General features: G+C 48.7%; 1 protein-coding gene across 1 annotated transcript in view; it reads right to left on the minus strand.

Moving 5' to 3' along the window:
• PPP1R13B (protein phosphatase 1 regulatory subunit 13B) overlaps nt 1-13,208 on the minus strand; it is a 116,603-nt gene extending 103,395 nt beyond the window's left edge. The window contains exon 1 of the mRNA XM_025391423.1: nt 12,874-13,208. Within this exon, the coding sequence (XP_025247208.1) occupies nt 12,874-12,882 (9 nt within the window). The 5' untranslated portion in view covers nt 12,883-13,208. The remainder of the gene's footprint in view (nt 1-12,873) is intronic.
• Between the last annotated feature and the right edge of the window lie 2,876 nt (nt 13,209-16,084).

Genomic DNA, 16,084 nt, shown 5'->3' on the forward strand with positions numbered 1-16,084 from the left:
TTTTTGAGACGGAGTCTCGCTCTGTCGCCCAGGCTGGAGTGCAGTGGCCGGATCTCAGCTCACTGCAAGCTCCGCCTCCCGGGTTCACGCCATTCTCCTGCCTCAGCCTCCCAAGTAGCTGGGACTACAGGCGCCCGCCACCTCGCCCGGCTAGTTTTTTGTACTTTTTAGTAGAGACGGGGTTTCACCGTATTAACCAGGATGGTCTCGATCTCCTGACCTCGTGATCCGCCCGTCTCGGCCTCCCAAAGTGCTGGGATTACAGGCTTGAGCCACCGCGCCCGGCCTTATTTTTTTTATATATAGATAGGGTCTCACTATGTTGCCCTGTCTAGTCTCAAACTCCTAGCCTCAAGCAATCCTTTCACCCTGGCCTCCTGAAGTGCTGGGATTGCAGACGTAGGCCATGGCACCTGGCCTACTGACTTGTTCTTTTTTAAGACAGTCTCATTTTGTTGCCCAGGCTGGAGTGCAGTGGCGCAATCTCAGCTCACTGCAACCAGGCTCTTTTTGCTTCTGCCTCCCAGGCTCAAGCAATTCTCCTGCCTCATCCTCCCAAATAGCTGGGATTACAGGCGCCCTCCACCACGCCCAGCTAATTTTTATATTTTTAGTAGAGATGGGGTTTCACCATGTTGGCGAGGCTGGTCTCGAACTCCTGACCTCAAGTGATCTGCCTGCCTTGGCCTCCCAAAGTGCTGAGATTACAGGCATGAACCACCACGCCCAGACCCTGACTACTTGTTACATATAGTAACAGACAATACTCTAAGCACCTGACAATCCTAACAGCATTATGAAATATAGTGTTATTAAACCCATTTTTACAAATAGGAAAATAAGGCACAAAGAGGTTAAATAATTTGTCCAAAGTCGGCTGAGCGCTGTGGCTCATGCCTGTAATCCCAGCACTTTGGGAGGGAGAGGCAGACGGATCATGAGGTCAGGAGTTTGAGACCAGCCTAGCCAACATGGTGAAACCCCATCTCTACTAAAGATAAAAAAATTAGCTGGGCGTGGTGGTATGCGCCTGTAATCTCAGCTACTCGGGAAGCTGAGGCAGGAGAATCACTTGAACCCGGGAGGCGGAGGTTGCGGTGAGCTAAGATAGCGCCACTGCACTCCAGCCAGGGCAACAGAGCAAGAGTCTGTCTCAAAAAAAAAAAAAAAAAAAAAAATTGTCCAAAGTCACACAGTTGGTAAGAGGCAAAGCCAGAATATACAGTCTCGGGTCTGGACTTGCTGATAACCACTATGCTCTACACTTTCACATCTGTGTTTCCCATCACAAATACTAGCTCTACAAAAATCTCTGTTTATACTTTGGTAATTTGTGATGTTGACTATTATTTACTGATACTATTTTCAAGAATGTCATTAGATAGAAATACAAACATGCAACTGAGTAGAAAGTGTAACACAAGAAATCAACACAGATAGAAATTACACCTCTACAAAAAGTGTACATATAAACTCTGCCAGGTGCCTGGAGCACAAAGATGGACGAAGCGAGTCCAGTCCCTGCCCTGAGAACCTTGGTCCAGTGGGCTCAGGGTGACACTCATCAGGCAAACTGGCAACACAGGGAGGACGTGTGTGGGTGCTGCAGATGCCCAGGCAGCAATCCAAAACCCACAACATTAAAGCCACTGAACATAGGCAAAAAATTTTGATTTACTATATTTATTTTACCTTAAGATTTAAGGATAACATCTTTCTGGACATGGCAGGGATCTATCTCAAGCTCCACACAGCCAAAATAAAACTCATTATTCTCGCAACCCTTTAAACTTTCTCCTTCTCAAGCAGTATCTTTTATCTTAAAGGAAAGGCAAGACTGGGTGCTGAAGCAATAAACCTGTTATCCTCAATTCCAGCTATCTCCCTCCCTCCCTCCTTCCTCTCTCACACACACACACACTTACATGTGCACACACGCAAGCATTCACTCCCTCACGTGCACACACTCACACGCACACATACACACACTCTCCATCCGATCTATTTACTGCCTTTCAACTGCATCTTTCTCTTCTTCAGGTCCTCAAGTCAGGCCTACAACAATTTGTTTCCTAAGTACTCTTCCTGTTGAATTACCTTTCTATCATACAAACCTGACTCTATCACTCCACTTTTTAAAAACATTTGGTGGTTTCTGACCGGGCACAGTGGCTCACACCTGTAATCCCAGCACTTTGGGAGGCCAAGGCAGACAGATCACCTGAGGTCAGGAATTCAAGACTAGCCTGGTCAACATGGTGAAACCCATCTCTACTAAAAATACAAAAATTAGCTGGGCATGGTGGCTCACACCTGTAGTCCCAGCTACTCAGGGGGCTGAGGCAGAAGAATCGCTTGAACCTAGGAGGCAAAGGTTGCAGTGAGCAGAGATTGCACCACTGCACTCCAGCCTCGGCGACAGAGTGAGACTCTGTCTCAAAAAAATAACATAACATAACGTAAATAAAATAAAATAAGTAACAACAATAAAAACATTTGGTGGTTTCTGACCATCTCTACAGGATCAAGTCTAACTCTGTTATGGCACACACACATACACACACACACACACACACACACCCCTCTTCACAATGGAGTCCAACGTGACCTTCCACATCATATCTTTCTTCATTCAACAAATATTTATTGAGCACCAACTATGTGTAAATCATTGGGCTAAGTGGCAGTGGTATAATGAGAAGTAAAAAGAGAGAGCTCCTGCTCTCATGAAGCTCACAGTCTAGGACAAGAAACAGAAATCAACCAGTCACACAAACAAATGTTTAAGATTACAACTAAGACAAGTACTGCAAAGACACTCCAAGTAAAATAATCTGAAATTAGACAGTGCAATAGTTGTCTTGTGCATACACTGAAAACCAATGAACTGTACACATTAAAAAATGAATTTTATAGCACATGAATTATACCATATCCCCCATCCCAGAAAAAGACACAGCAGAGTGAGCACCTCTGATGGTAGGGTTGGCCAAGGCAGAGATGGTAAAAGCTTTCCAGAGAACAGAGTTTACAAATAACATATTTACTAAAAATTTACTACATGCCAGGCCACTTTCACTGTACTCATGCATCTGATCCTCCTACCAACAATGTAAGGTTACTATTATTAACCAACTCAGAGGTCAGTGAGGGGTCAAGGAACTTTAAGGACAAAGAGCCCATAAATGGCAATGCCAGCATCCATATTTAAGCAGAATAAAGTGAGTGTCTGCACTTTTACCTGCTACATGTAAAGTCACCTAGGCAATGCCTACTACTCAGAACTGCTTATGATGCAATAAACAGACCATTGTATTTCCTTTTTTTTTTTTCTTTGAGACAGAGTCTCGCTTTGTCACCCAGGCTGGAGTACAGTGGCGCAATCTCAGCTCACCGCAACCTCTGCTTCCCAGGTTCAAGCGATTCTCCTGCCTCAGCCTCTCAAGTAGCTATGATTACAGGCGCATGCCACCGCACCCAGCTAATTTTTTGTATTTTTAGTACAGACGGGATTTCACCATATTAGCCAGGATGGTCTTGATCTCCTGACCTTGTGATCTGCCCACCTCAGCCTCCCCAAGTGCTGGGATTACAGGTGTGAGCCACAGCACCCGGCCCATTGTGTTTCATTTCTGATAAAAGAAATGCCTCGCCGGGCACAGTGACTCACGCCTATAATCCCAGCACTTTGGGAGGCCGAGGTGGGCAGATCACCTGAGGTTGGGAGTTAGAGACCAATCTGACCAACATGGAGAAATCCCATCTCTACTAAAAATACAAAATTAGCCGGGCGTGGTGGCGCATGCCTATAATCCCAGCTACTCGGGAGGCTGAGGCAGAAGAACCCCTTGAACCTGGGAGGCGGAGGTTGTAATGAGCTGAGATCATGCCATTGTACTCCAACCTGGGTAAGAGCAAAACTCCGCCAAAAAAGAGGAAAAAAAAACTTTCCATCTCCTTTGTCATTACAATAGCCTCTAGGGCCCTACAAGATCAATCCTACACTACTGTCTCCATCACCTGACTTCACCTCCTCCACTTTCCCCCTTACTCACTCTGCTCCAGCCACACAGGCCTACTTTTGCTTCTCCAGCATGCTGGGCATGCTCCTACCACACAGCCTTTGCATTTTCTTGAGCTATGATAATTACAATCACAACATGTGGCATAAATCATGATTCTGCTAAAACCTCAGTTAACATTTTCTCTAAACACATCAGTAATGCCACTAACAAGATCTTGTACTGAACTGTACACTAATATTTCAAATGCCATTAATTTTAATAAAAACTACCTAATTTTTCCAGTTTTATATTGTTCTATATGACATCACCAAAGATTTTCATTTTACAAAATCCAGTAACAGCAGCTTTTGCTTACCAATTAGTCTGAACAAGTGTCACACAGCTATCTTTGCAGTGAAATAAAGCAAAGCAATCAAGCCAAAAAAGTGTCACAATAGAATCTGATTACCACCATTCCTGTTTAGCCCTAGAACCACAGTTTGTGAAATAACTATGACAACAGCATTTCAAGGCACCAAAATCCCACCATACTTTTGCTGAGAAAGTATTCTCCATCTGTGCAAACACATACAAATGCATGTTGACAACTAGTTATATAACTCCAATACAATAACTCAGTGATATTTTAAGTTTCTATTTTGCTAAAAATCCTAAGAAACTGTTAATCCTAAAACCGTTCAAAGTAGGATGCTGAGAAAGGAATGAAGAAAATACATTTAACACATTTACATTTAAAACTGAGTTGTCCCCAAACTCCAGGTGGAAAAAACTACCCCTTTTTGGCAGGGTGCAGTGGCTCACGCCTGTAATTCCAGCACTTTGGGAGGCCAAGGCGGGCAGATCATTTGAGGTCAAGAGTTTGAGACCAGCTTGGCCAACATGGTGAAACCCTGTCTCTCCTAAAAATACAAAAATATTAGCTGGGCGTGGAGGCACACGCCTGTAAACCCAGCTGCTTGGGAGGCTGAGGCAGGAGAATTGCTTGAACCCGGGAGGTGGAGGCTGCAGTAAGCTGAGATGGCACCACTGCACCCCAGCCTGGGCAACAGAAGGAGACTTCCTCTCAAAAAAAAAAAAAAAAAAAGAACACAATGTATTCTATATTTTGAAACAGTAGAGAGCCACTGAAATCTTCCCAACACGTAGAAATGGTAAGTGCTAGAAGCAATGGATATTCCAAATACTCCGACTTGATCATTACACGTTCTATGCAAGTAACAAAATATCACATATACCTCAGAAACATATACAAATATATCAATTAAAAAATTTTTTTTGCCAGAAACAGTGGCTCACGCCTGTAATCCCAACACTTTGGGAGGCTGAGGCAGGCATATCACCTGAGGTCGTGAGTTCGAGACCCGCCTGACCAACATGGAGAAACCCCGTCTCTACTAAAAATACAAAATTAGCCAGATGTGGTGGTACATGCCTGTAATCCCAGCTACTCAGGAGGCTGAGGCAGGAGAATCACTTTAACCCAGGAGACAGGTTGCAGTGGGCCGAGATGGCGCCATTGCACTCCAGCCTGGACAACAAGAGCGAAACTCCAGCCCGGCATGGTGACGGGTCCCTGTAATTCCAGCTACTCAGGAGGCTGAGGTGGGAGAATCGCTTGAGCCCTGTAGGCAGAGATTGCAGTGAGCCGGGATCACACCACTGCACTCCAGCCTGGGTGACAGATCAAGACTCCATCTCAAAAAGAAAAAAGAGAAAAAAAAATTTTTTAAATATTGTCCTGTCTTTGGTGTTTGTTTACTGAAATCAGCTGTAAAATTAAGCTTATCAAGTCTTAATTTTTTTTTTTTTTTTTTTTTTTGAGACGGAGTCTCGCTCTGTCGCCCAGGCTGGAGTGCAGTGACCGGATCTCAGCTCACTGCAAGCTCCGCCTCCCGGGTTTACGCCATTCTCCTGCCTCAGCCTCCTGTCAAGTCTTAATTTTAAGTCACTTAATTATTAATTAAAAAATAGGCCGGGCGCGGTGGCTCAAGCCTGTAATCCCAGCACTTTGGGAGGCCGAGACGGGCGGATCACGAGGTCAAGAGATCGAGACCATCCTGGCTAACACGGTGAAACCCAGTCTCTACTAAAAAATACAAAAACTAGCCGGGCGAGGTGGCGGGCGCCTGTAGTCCCAGCTACTCGGGAGGCTGAGGCAGGAGAACGGCGGGAACCCGGGAGGCGGAGCTTGCAGTGAGCTGAGATCCGGCCACTGCACTCCAGCCCGGGCGACAGAGCGAGACTCCGTCTCAAAAATAAATAAATAAATAAATAATAATAATAATAATAATAATAGCAAACATTTACTGAGCTCTTACTATCTGCTCTGTCATAAAAGATGCTTTGGAAATGAAAGAGTTTACTAGAAGCCTGCCAAAACAAGTGTCAAGTTGCCTCAACCTTTGATGAAGCCAATATGAATATTAGAGAACTTCATGCAAGTATCTGCTATAAATCAGCTACTAGATCCACCATAAATGCCTGAAAATTACCACATCCAACTCATTTTACAGATGAGAAACAGGCCCGAAGAGATTAAGTCCAAAGGTCTTCACTAACAGTAGGAACAAGAATCCTATTTCCAGTTCAGGGTTCTGTTGTCAATTACATGTCAGTTGTTTATTTTAAAGTAAAAAACCTATTCTAGTATCTCAAAATGTTTCTACATAGTTGGGAAGAAAATGAATACCTAGAATAAGTACATATTTAATGAAAGCTAAATATTAAAAACAAATTAATGTTATCCATACCCTGCAGTAAACATGCTGAAAGGGCTCCTAGGACAGGAATAAGTACAATCAAAGCCACACTTCACAGCGTCTAATAGAAGTTAGGTGCCCCATTGCTAACATCACCAAACACCACCACCAGAGTGCCTTCTTTTTTTTTTTTTTTTTTTGAGATGGAGTCTCGTACCGTCGCCCAGGCTGGAGTGCAGTGGCACTATCTATCTCGGCTCACTGCAACCTCCGCCTCCCAGGTTCAAGCGATTCTTCTGCCTCAGCCTCTTGAGTAGCTGGGACTATAGGCGCCCGCCATCATGCCTGGCTAATTTTTGTATTTTTATTAGAAATGGGGTTTCACCGGCCGGGCGCGGTGGCTCACGCCTGTAATCCCAGCACTTTGGGAGGCCGAGGCGGGCGGATCACGAGGTCAGGAGATCGAGACCATCCTGGCTAACATGGTGAAACCCCGTCTCTACTAAAAATGCAAAAAATTAGCCGGGCGAAGCGGCGGGCGCCTGTAGTCCCAGCTACTCGGGAGGCTGAGGCAGGAGAATGGCGTGAACCCGGGAGGCGGAGCTTGCAGTGAGCCGAGATCGCGCCACTGCACTCCAGCCTGGGCGACTAAGCGAGACTCTGTCTCAAAAAAAAAAAAAAAAAAAAAAGAAATGGGGTTTCACCATGTTGACCAGGCTGGTCTTGAACTCCTGACCTCAGGTGATGTGCTCGCCTCAGCTTCCCAAAGTGCTGGGATTACAGGCGTGAGCCACCACACCCAGCCCATAGTGCCTTCTTTATGAAGAAAAAACACTTCAGAGCTACAGAACACTTCTTGACTCGTACATACTCTTTTGGAAAAGAAAAAGTAACCTGGCCGGGCATGGCAGCTCACACCTGTAATCCCAGCACTCTGGGAGGCTAAGGCAGGTAAATCAGCTGAGGTCAGGAGTTCAAGACAGCCTGGCCAACATGGGGAAATCCCATCTCACTAAACATGCTAAAATGAGCCAGGTGTGGTGGCACACCCCTGTAATCCCAGCTCCTTGGGAGGCTGTGGTGGAAGAATTGCTTGAACCTGGGAGGCGGAGGTTGCAGTGAGCCAAGATCTCGCCACTGCACTGCAGCCTGGGCAACAGAGTGAGATCCCGTCTGAAAACAAAAAAAAAGTATCCTTAGCAACATTCCCCAGATATACCTCATCTATGCATGAAAAGTTTTACTAGCTACAAAACGTCCACACTCTTTCAAAAAGAATGATGCTGAGCTGGGTGTGGTGGCTCACGCCTGTAATCCCAGCATTTTGGGAAGCTGAGGTGGGCAGATCACTTGAGGCCAGGAGTTCGAGACCAGCCTGGTCAACATGGCAAAACCGTGTCTCTACCAAAAATTACAATAAATTAGCCAGGCATGGTGGTGTGCATATGTAGTCCCAGCTACTCTGGAGGCTGGGGCACGAGAATCACTGGAACCCGGGGGGGGCAGAGGTTGCAGTGAGCTGAGATCCTGCCACTGCACTCCAGCCTGGGCAATAGAGCGAGACTGTCTCAAAAAAAAAAAAAAAAAAAATTATGCTGAATCAAGGCAGTTTTCATCCTTTCTATAATCTAAATTGGGCTTTCCATTTTGACTAAACTTCTTACTTCTATCAAACTTTTAAATGCTTTCAGGCCCAGATCTTACGGACTAACTGAAAAGTATTATTTAAATGGTACCCTTTTTTCCTGGGAAAACATTTTTAAAATGTCATCCATTGATAAAAAGGTGAGTGACTACAGATAACCAAAAAAAAAAAAAAATACTATTTTTAAGGGAAAATTCCAAAATACAATTTAGTTTAAAGAAGGCCAGCTGGGCGCAGTGGCTCACACCTGTAATGCCAGCACTTTGGGAGGCCAAGGCATGCGGATGAGAAGGTCAAGAGATCAAGACAAACCTGGCCAACACGGTGAAACGCTATCTCTACTAAAAATACAAAAATTAGCTGGGCGTGGTGGTGGGCACCTGTAGTCCGAGCTACTTGGTAGGCTGAGGCAGAAGAATCACTTGAACCCAGGAGGCGGAGGTTGCAGTGAGCCAAGATCGTGCCACTGCACTCCAGCGTGGCGACAGAGTGAGACTCCGTCTCAAAAAAAAAAAAAGAAAAAAAGGTGGAAAGGCCAGGTGCAGGGGCAGAGGGGTGGGTCACACCTGTAATCCCAGCACTTTGGAAGGCTGAGGCAGGCAGATCACTCGAGCTCAGAAATTCGAGACCCACTTGGGCAACATGGTGAAACCCCATCTCTACTAAAAATACAAAAAATTAGCCATTTGCCATGGCTTGTCTGTGGTCCCAGCTACTCGGGAGGCTGTGGCATGAGAATTGCTTGAGCCTAGGAGGCAGAGGTTGCAGTAAGCTGAGATCATACCATCGCACTCCAGCCTGGGCAACAGGAGTGAAACCCTGTATCGAGGGGGAAAAAAAAAAAGTGGAAAGTCATGGCACTTTGTACAACAGCAAATAGAGGACTTCTACAGAGATTTGATTGTGTCAGATGAGAATTTGGCCAGACACTCTCATTTATTCCCAACAGCTGAGAGACTGGGCACTGTACTATACCATGTGATTAATTAAAAGTTACCACATGGCCGGGCGCGGCGGCTCACACCTGTAATCCGAGCACTTCAGGAGGCTGAGGAGGGCAGATCACCTGAGGTCAGGAGTTCAAGGCCAGTCTGCCCAACATGGTGAAACCCTGTCTCTACAAAAATACAAAAATTAGTTGGGCAGGATGGAGGGTGCCTGTAATCCCAGCTACTCAGGAGGCTGAGGCAGGAGAATCGCTTGAACTTGGGAGGTGCAGGTTGCAGTGAGCCAAAATTGGGCCACTACACTCCAGCCTAGGCAACAGAGCAAGACTCTCTCTCAGAAAAAAAAGTTACCACAGGCCAGGCGCAGTGGCTCACACCTGTAATCCCAGCACTTTGGGAGGCCAAAGTGGGCAGATCACTTGAGGTCAGGAGTTCAAGACCAGCGTGGCCAACATGGTGAAAACCCCGTCTCTACAAAAATACAAAAATTAGCCAGGTGTGGTAGCACACACCTGTAGTCCCAGCTACTAAGGACGCTGGGGCAGGAGAATTGCTTGAACCTGGGAGGTGGAGGGTGCAATGAGTCAAGATTGTGCCACTGCACTCCAGCACGGGCAACAGAGTCAGACTCTGTCTCAAAAAAAGAAAAAAAAAAAAGTTAACACAGACATTATATACTAATTGCCAATTTTCAAATAAAATAAAATATACTCTAAGCCTGTGTTGTCCAATATGATAGCCACTAACCACATGTAGCAATTGAGTGCTGGAAATGTGCTAGTCTGAACTAAGGTGTGCTGTAAAATGCAAACTGTCACCAGATTCACACCAGATTTCAAACAGTAGCAGAAAAAATGTAAAATATCTCATTAGTGATTTTTTTCTATTGATTATATGTTAAAATAATAACATTTTGGATATACTGAGTTAATAAAAGGATACTGTTAAAATTAATACTTTTTTTGGCTCAAGCCTGTAATCCCAGCACTTTGGGAGGCCGAGACGGGCGGATCACGAGGTCAGGAGATCGAGACCATCCTGGCTAACACGGTGAAACCCCATCTCTACTAAAAATTACAAAAAACTAGCCGGGCGAGGTGGCGGGTGCCTGTAGTCCCAGCTACTCGGGAGGCTGAGGCAGGAGAATGGCATGAACCCGGGAGGCGGAGCTTGCAGTGAGCTGAGATCCGGCCACTGCACTCCAGCCTGGGTGACAGAGCAAGACTCCGTCTCAAAAAAAAAAAAAAAAAAAAAAAAAAAAAATTAATACTTTTTCAATTTGTTTCATGTAGTTACCACAAAATTTAAAATTGCATTTGTAGCTTGCTTTATATTTTTATTGGACAGTGCTGCTCTACACAAACTGCAAAATATGATCCAACGTTCCTTTGATTCATCATCATCATGATGAATACCAAATATACAATAAATCGAGAAAAATCTTATTTACATTTTTGGATACATAGTTTACATATTACCAAGTAAGAATGGCATTTCTGAAAACTCCTACTAAATTTACAACCAACTCCAACTGTGTTAATAGAGGAAGGACTCAGTCCCACAAGTAGTATTTTTAAGGATCAAGAAGGAAATACAAAAGTAAAAGCCATAAGAGAGAGTCTAAGAGCAATGCCATCTGTTTCTAAAAGGCATTTTTAAACAAAAGCAGTATTTTAAACAGATAATAGAACTGTTATTTAAAAAAACAGTATTTTATTGTTTTGAGAAATTTGAAGAAATGTCCCAATTCCCAGCTAAACAAACTTCTTAAAAAGGAAACCTGTTAAGGTAGGAACTCAAAACTCTAATCACGTGGAATAGAGGTAAAATGCCTGAATGAATCATATGGAAAATGTAAGCCAAGTTTCTTAGCAGAATATTTATAATTAAACATTATACAATGATGAAGCCAGCCAAAATATTTCTAGATATCCTTCAATGCCACCATAGTATGAACGCATCAATCAACTATTACAGGATTTAACTAAAACTGCTTTCAAAATTATGAAACACCATAATGCCTTTCATCAAAATCTAGCCAGTGAGAATTAGGGAGGGAAGTTTCCAAATGCCTTATCTTATAGCGATTAAAATTAGAAATTGAAAATTCAAACCCATATTAAGAATAATAAATATTTGTATGACATTCTGTTCAACAATCACTTTTGGAAACATCATCCTATTTGATCCTCAGGACAGCGCTCAGATATTGGTATATTTTTGTCCCTACTTTAGAGGTAATTCCAGGCTCAAAGACCTTGACTTGTTCAAGGTCACACAGCTAAAAAGTGGAAGAACCAGTGTTTCACCCCAGATCTTCTGATGCTCATCCAATTCTCTTTCCCTTACAAGACAATTATTCATTTAAAACCAAATGTTTAGAAACCCAACAAGCCTGATGCTAAAGAAAGACCTAAGGATCAAGTAGATCAAACCTTAAGACTTGGAAAACACTGAAAGCCGGCTACAAAACATGCTGGAATCCTCTAAAAACGGGGAGAAGAGATTATCAAGAGAAAAGAAATCAAAGAGGGAGAGGGGGGATCTAATCTAAATGTCCTTGGGTGCAGCACAGCAGAATGGCAATATTCAATTCAAGTAGAGAATGCAGAGAAACTGCACTTTCCTGTGAAATGTGATTTTCAATGTAGTATTGTAGGTTAAAAAAATGACTGTGTTATTTTACTATAAATGTGTTTGAGAATTTTACTCACTATATAGGCGCTCAGAAAACCAATACCTCTCCAGCTGGGTACGACCAGTCCCACATTTTTTCATAAGTCATGATGCTTACCTCCCAAAAAGCCAATTTTTAAACATCAGAATTCAGCATCCCCTCCTATTTAGATTATAGGTAAAGGGAAGGGTCCGTAGGACGACGGCAAATCTAATGGCCAATGTCTTTCTAGGCGAAAGCATCCTTAAGGGCAGGACAAAGGCACCACCACTACAAACGAACCTCGTTCAACCTTCAGAACACACGGAGAACAAACCAGTTAAAGCAAAACGAACCAATATTGCAGATACGGGAAAAGGGAATTCCTAAGATGGCTCTCAAAATCCGTGCACTCGACACCTTCCTCAGTACAACCGCGAAGGCTACGGGAATGCGGGTGCCGAGTGTGGGAACTCCGGGCGTGGGTGCCCACCCCGTCGACTCCCAGGGCGACCCCAGGACGTTCGTTTCAGGCGGGTCACAGCTGCGCCACCCACGAGACCTGTGCCCCAGCTTCCGACCGCGCGCCGGAGAGGACCGAAGGGATGACCAGCCCCAAATGCATCTGCTTCTCCCCACGGCAGTCCCCGCGGCCCCGCGGCCGGGGAGGCCGAGCAGGAAGGGCCCGCAGGCGGCCCCGGCCCCGCGCTGACAGCCGGCGCCGCCCCCACCTGCCTGCCCGGGGGGCGCCGCGGCCGGGCGCGCCCGCCCAGCCACTTCCTTCCCCGCCCGCCCGGCCTCGCACCGGCCCGCGGGGGCTGGGAGCCGCGGGAGGAAGGAGGCTTGGCCGGCGGCCCGCGAAGGAAGCCGCCGCCGCCGCCGCCCGCCCGCCAGCACTCACCGGCATCATCGCGGGGAGAGTCCGCGGCACCCTCGGCCGCCGCCTGACAGGACGCTCCGCGCTAAGCTGCGCCCGCCGCTCCGGCCGCCTTCTAAGGCCGCGCTCCCGTCGCTGTGCTCTCCTGCCCGGCCGCGGCGAGGCGGCGGCGAGGCGGCGGCTGCGGCGGGCTGCGGGGCTCTCGCCGGCCCTGTGACGGCCGCCGGCGCGCTGCGTCGCTGTCCCGGGCACCCGGCCGCCACCGCCGCCTCAGCCTCAGCCCCAGCCCGACCGCCTCCCGCCCGCCTGCCCAGCTCGCTCTTCAGCCCCCGCAGGCCCCGCCCCCAGCGCGGCGCCCCGCACGGGGCCCGTCGCCCCCTCTGATTGGCCCGGCGGAAGCGGGGGCGGAGAGAGGGGCGGGGCTTCCCGACTCCGCCCGCCACCCTCGCTCTCAGCGGCAGCCAGGTGCGTGCGCGTCCGCGCTCCCGGCGGCGGGGGAGGGGCGGGCGCGTCGTGGGCACCGGTGGCCGCCCCGGCGCCTGCGTGAGCCCCAACTAGGGGAGGCCGCGGACGGTGGGAGAACGGAGGCCCGACAGGAAATGGCCGGCCTGGGTCCCGCAGCGGATCACGGCAGGGCCGGGACTCGAACCCGGGCTCCCGGGGGCCGACTGTGGGCGAGAGCGTCCCTGCGGCGACAGCGCGCACCCGCACTCTGACCGTGGCCTGACCCCCGGCTCCCGGCGCCCCTTTGGGCTGCGGCCCAGAGGCCGGTGGGAGGGGCGCGGGGGGACCCCGGAGCCGGCACGTGACCCGACGCCGCGCACTCAGAACCAGCCCCGACCCGGCGCCCTTGGCCGGCACCTGCTTCCCGCCCCCACCAGCGTCTTCCGCGGCCGCGCCCCCCCGCACCGGCTCCCGAGCCTTGGCCTTTGCCCGAACGAGCTGCCGCCTAGAAGCCTGTGCCACCTGTGCCCACCTGCGCCAGCATCCCTCGAGGTCCAGCTCCAGCGTCCCCGGGCAGGGTCCGGTCCCCATCTCCAGGGTCCAGGTCTCTCCCTGCAGCCCCGTATCCAGAGGCGCCGCCCCCTCGGTCCTGAGCGCCGTAGTGACAGAGCCCTGGGCAGGGCCCTGAGCAGACCCTCAGCAAAGGCTGCCAGGGAGGCAGGCACCCGCTCGGGGCCCCCCACATGGTGCCATTCGCCCGGACCGCGGTGGAGAGCCGACAGGGGGACTGAGATGCTCCCGGCGGCAGCACCGAACTCCCACCGGCATCAGAAGGCAAGGTCTGCGGTTGGCCCCAGACACGGAAGGCGTAAGCCGCCCTGGGAAGCGCCGGCCCCGTGGAGAAGGCCGCCGCGAGGTCAGGGTCAGTCTGGAGCCTGTCTGGTGCTCGGAGAGGCTTCTGGTTGCTGCAGAGTCGGGGCAAAGGAAGGGAGGATGCCAGGGAGCTCCCACCAGCCCATTCCTGGGGAGCCACCCCTGTCCCTCAGAGGCCACGGGGGCTCGTATTTGAGAGTGTGGACTTTCCAGTTAGACAGACTTGGTGCAGCACCGCCTCCACCACACCCTCGCCTGGGATCCTAAACAAACCGCATCTTCTCTGCATCGTAGTGTGCTTGTGTCTGTGATGAGAGAGTGTAGGGATAATAGTGCCTGCCTCCTGTGGGGGGGCTTTTTCGGATGCGAGGGATGGAAAGCTCCCAGCACAATTTGTGGCACGTGGTAGCTGTTCCATAAATAGCATTCTGTAGTTGGGCCGTGATTAGCAAGGAGGCTTAGTGTACAGACGTCCCTGGGATTTTTAAACTTATCCACACCTGGGCATGAATGGCTAATGACACCCCTCTTCTGGGAGCAGGGTTTGGAGAGAAGAGGAAGCTCTAGATAATGAGTGATCCTAGGCTGAAAGTCACAGACATACCTAAGTTCTAATTCTAGCTGCTCTACTTCTGACCTCCTGTGGGGCCTTAGGCAACTTGCACCCCTTCTCTGGGCGTTGGTTTCCCCAGCTTTGACAGCTGATATCCCTGAGTCACGAAGAGGTACATCTGGCCCACGAAACCTAACAAAGGACAGGTTTTGCCAAGGCTCTTCAGAGAGGTGCCCCCCAGGGTAAGGTGATCCAAATGAGCCTGCTCTCCCAGGAAGGGGAGCATTGGCACAAGGCCCCCCCTCTTGCCTGCAGGACCTGTGGGTACAGACAGTGGCAGCTACCCTGCCTCACACCAAAGCCTCCTATATCCTCCAGGCAGGGATCCATTTGAGGCAGCCTGGTCAGCTCCCCCTCAAGTCCTTCCCACTGGTCCCTGTCCTCCTCTCCACCCAGCCTGCCACCTCTAGGCATCGGCCCGTCACCTCCCACTTGGACCAAGCTCATTCATTATAAGCCCACTGCTCTAGTCTCCACGCCCCCACCATTCCCCACAAGTCCCTGCCCTCCATCTTCCTGGAGCACACAGGACCCAACCCTGTAAAGCCTTTCTGTGTCTCCCCATTACCCAGAACAAAGTTCATGAGAGGCCCATCAGGAATCGCCATTAATGGTGGGGTGCAGTGGCTCACGCCTGTAATTCTACCACTTTGGGAGGCCAAGATGGGAGGATTGCTTGAGACCAGGAGTTCGAGACCAGCCTGGTCAACACAGTGAGCTCCCCCATCTCTAAAAAAAAAAAAAGGAATCACCACTAATGATGGGATATAGGCATTAGGGTTATGGAAGAAGATGTCCATATTTTTTAGAGATGCATCCTAGCATATGTAAGGGGTCTGCAGTTCGTTTAAAAACAATTCAGCCAAGGGGAAACAGAGCCAAGCAGTTAGGAATAGCTGAAACATACGTGGCAAGTTATTGATAACATTTGAACCTGGATGGTGGGTGTGTTGGGCTGCATTGTATTTTATACTCTATGTTTGAAATATTTTATGTTAAAAATAATTAAAGGGGCCGGGTGCGGTGGCTCACACCTGTAATCCCAGCACTTTGGGAGGCTGAGGCAAGTGGATCACGAGGTCAAGAGATCAAGACCATCCTGGCCAATATGGTGAAACCCTGTCTCTACTAAACGTACAAAAATTAGCCGGGCCTGGTGGCAAGCGCCTGTAGTCCTAGCTACTTGGGAGGCTGAGGCAGGAGAATCACTTGAACCCGGCAGGCAGAGGTTGCAGTGAGCCGAGATTGTGCCACTGCACTCCAGCCCAACAACACAGTGAGACTCCATCTCAAAAAACAAACAAA

Source organism: Theropithecus gelada, chromosome 7b (genome assembly GCF_003255815.1).
Source record: "Theropithecus gelada isolate Dixy chromosome 7b, Tgel_1.0, whole genome shotgun sequence".
NCBI classification, from domain to species: domain Eukaryota; kingdom Metazoa; phylum Chordata; class Mammalia; order Primates; family Cercopithecidae; genus Theropithecus; species Theropithecus gelada.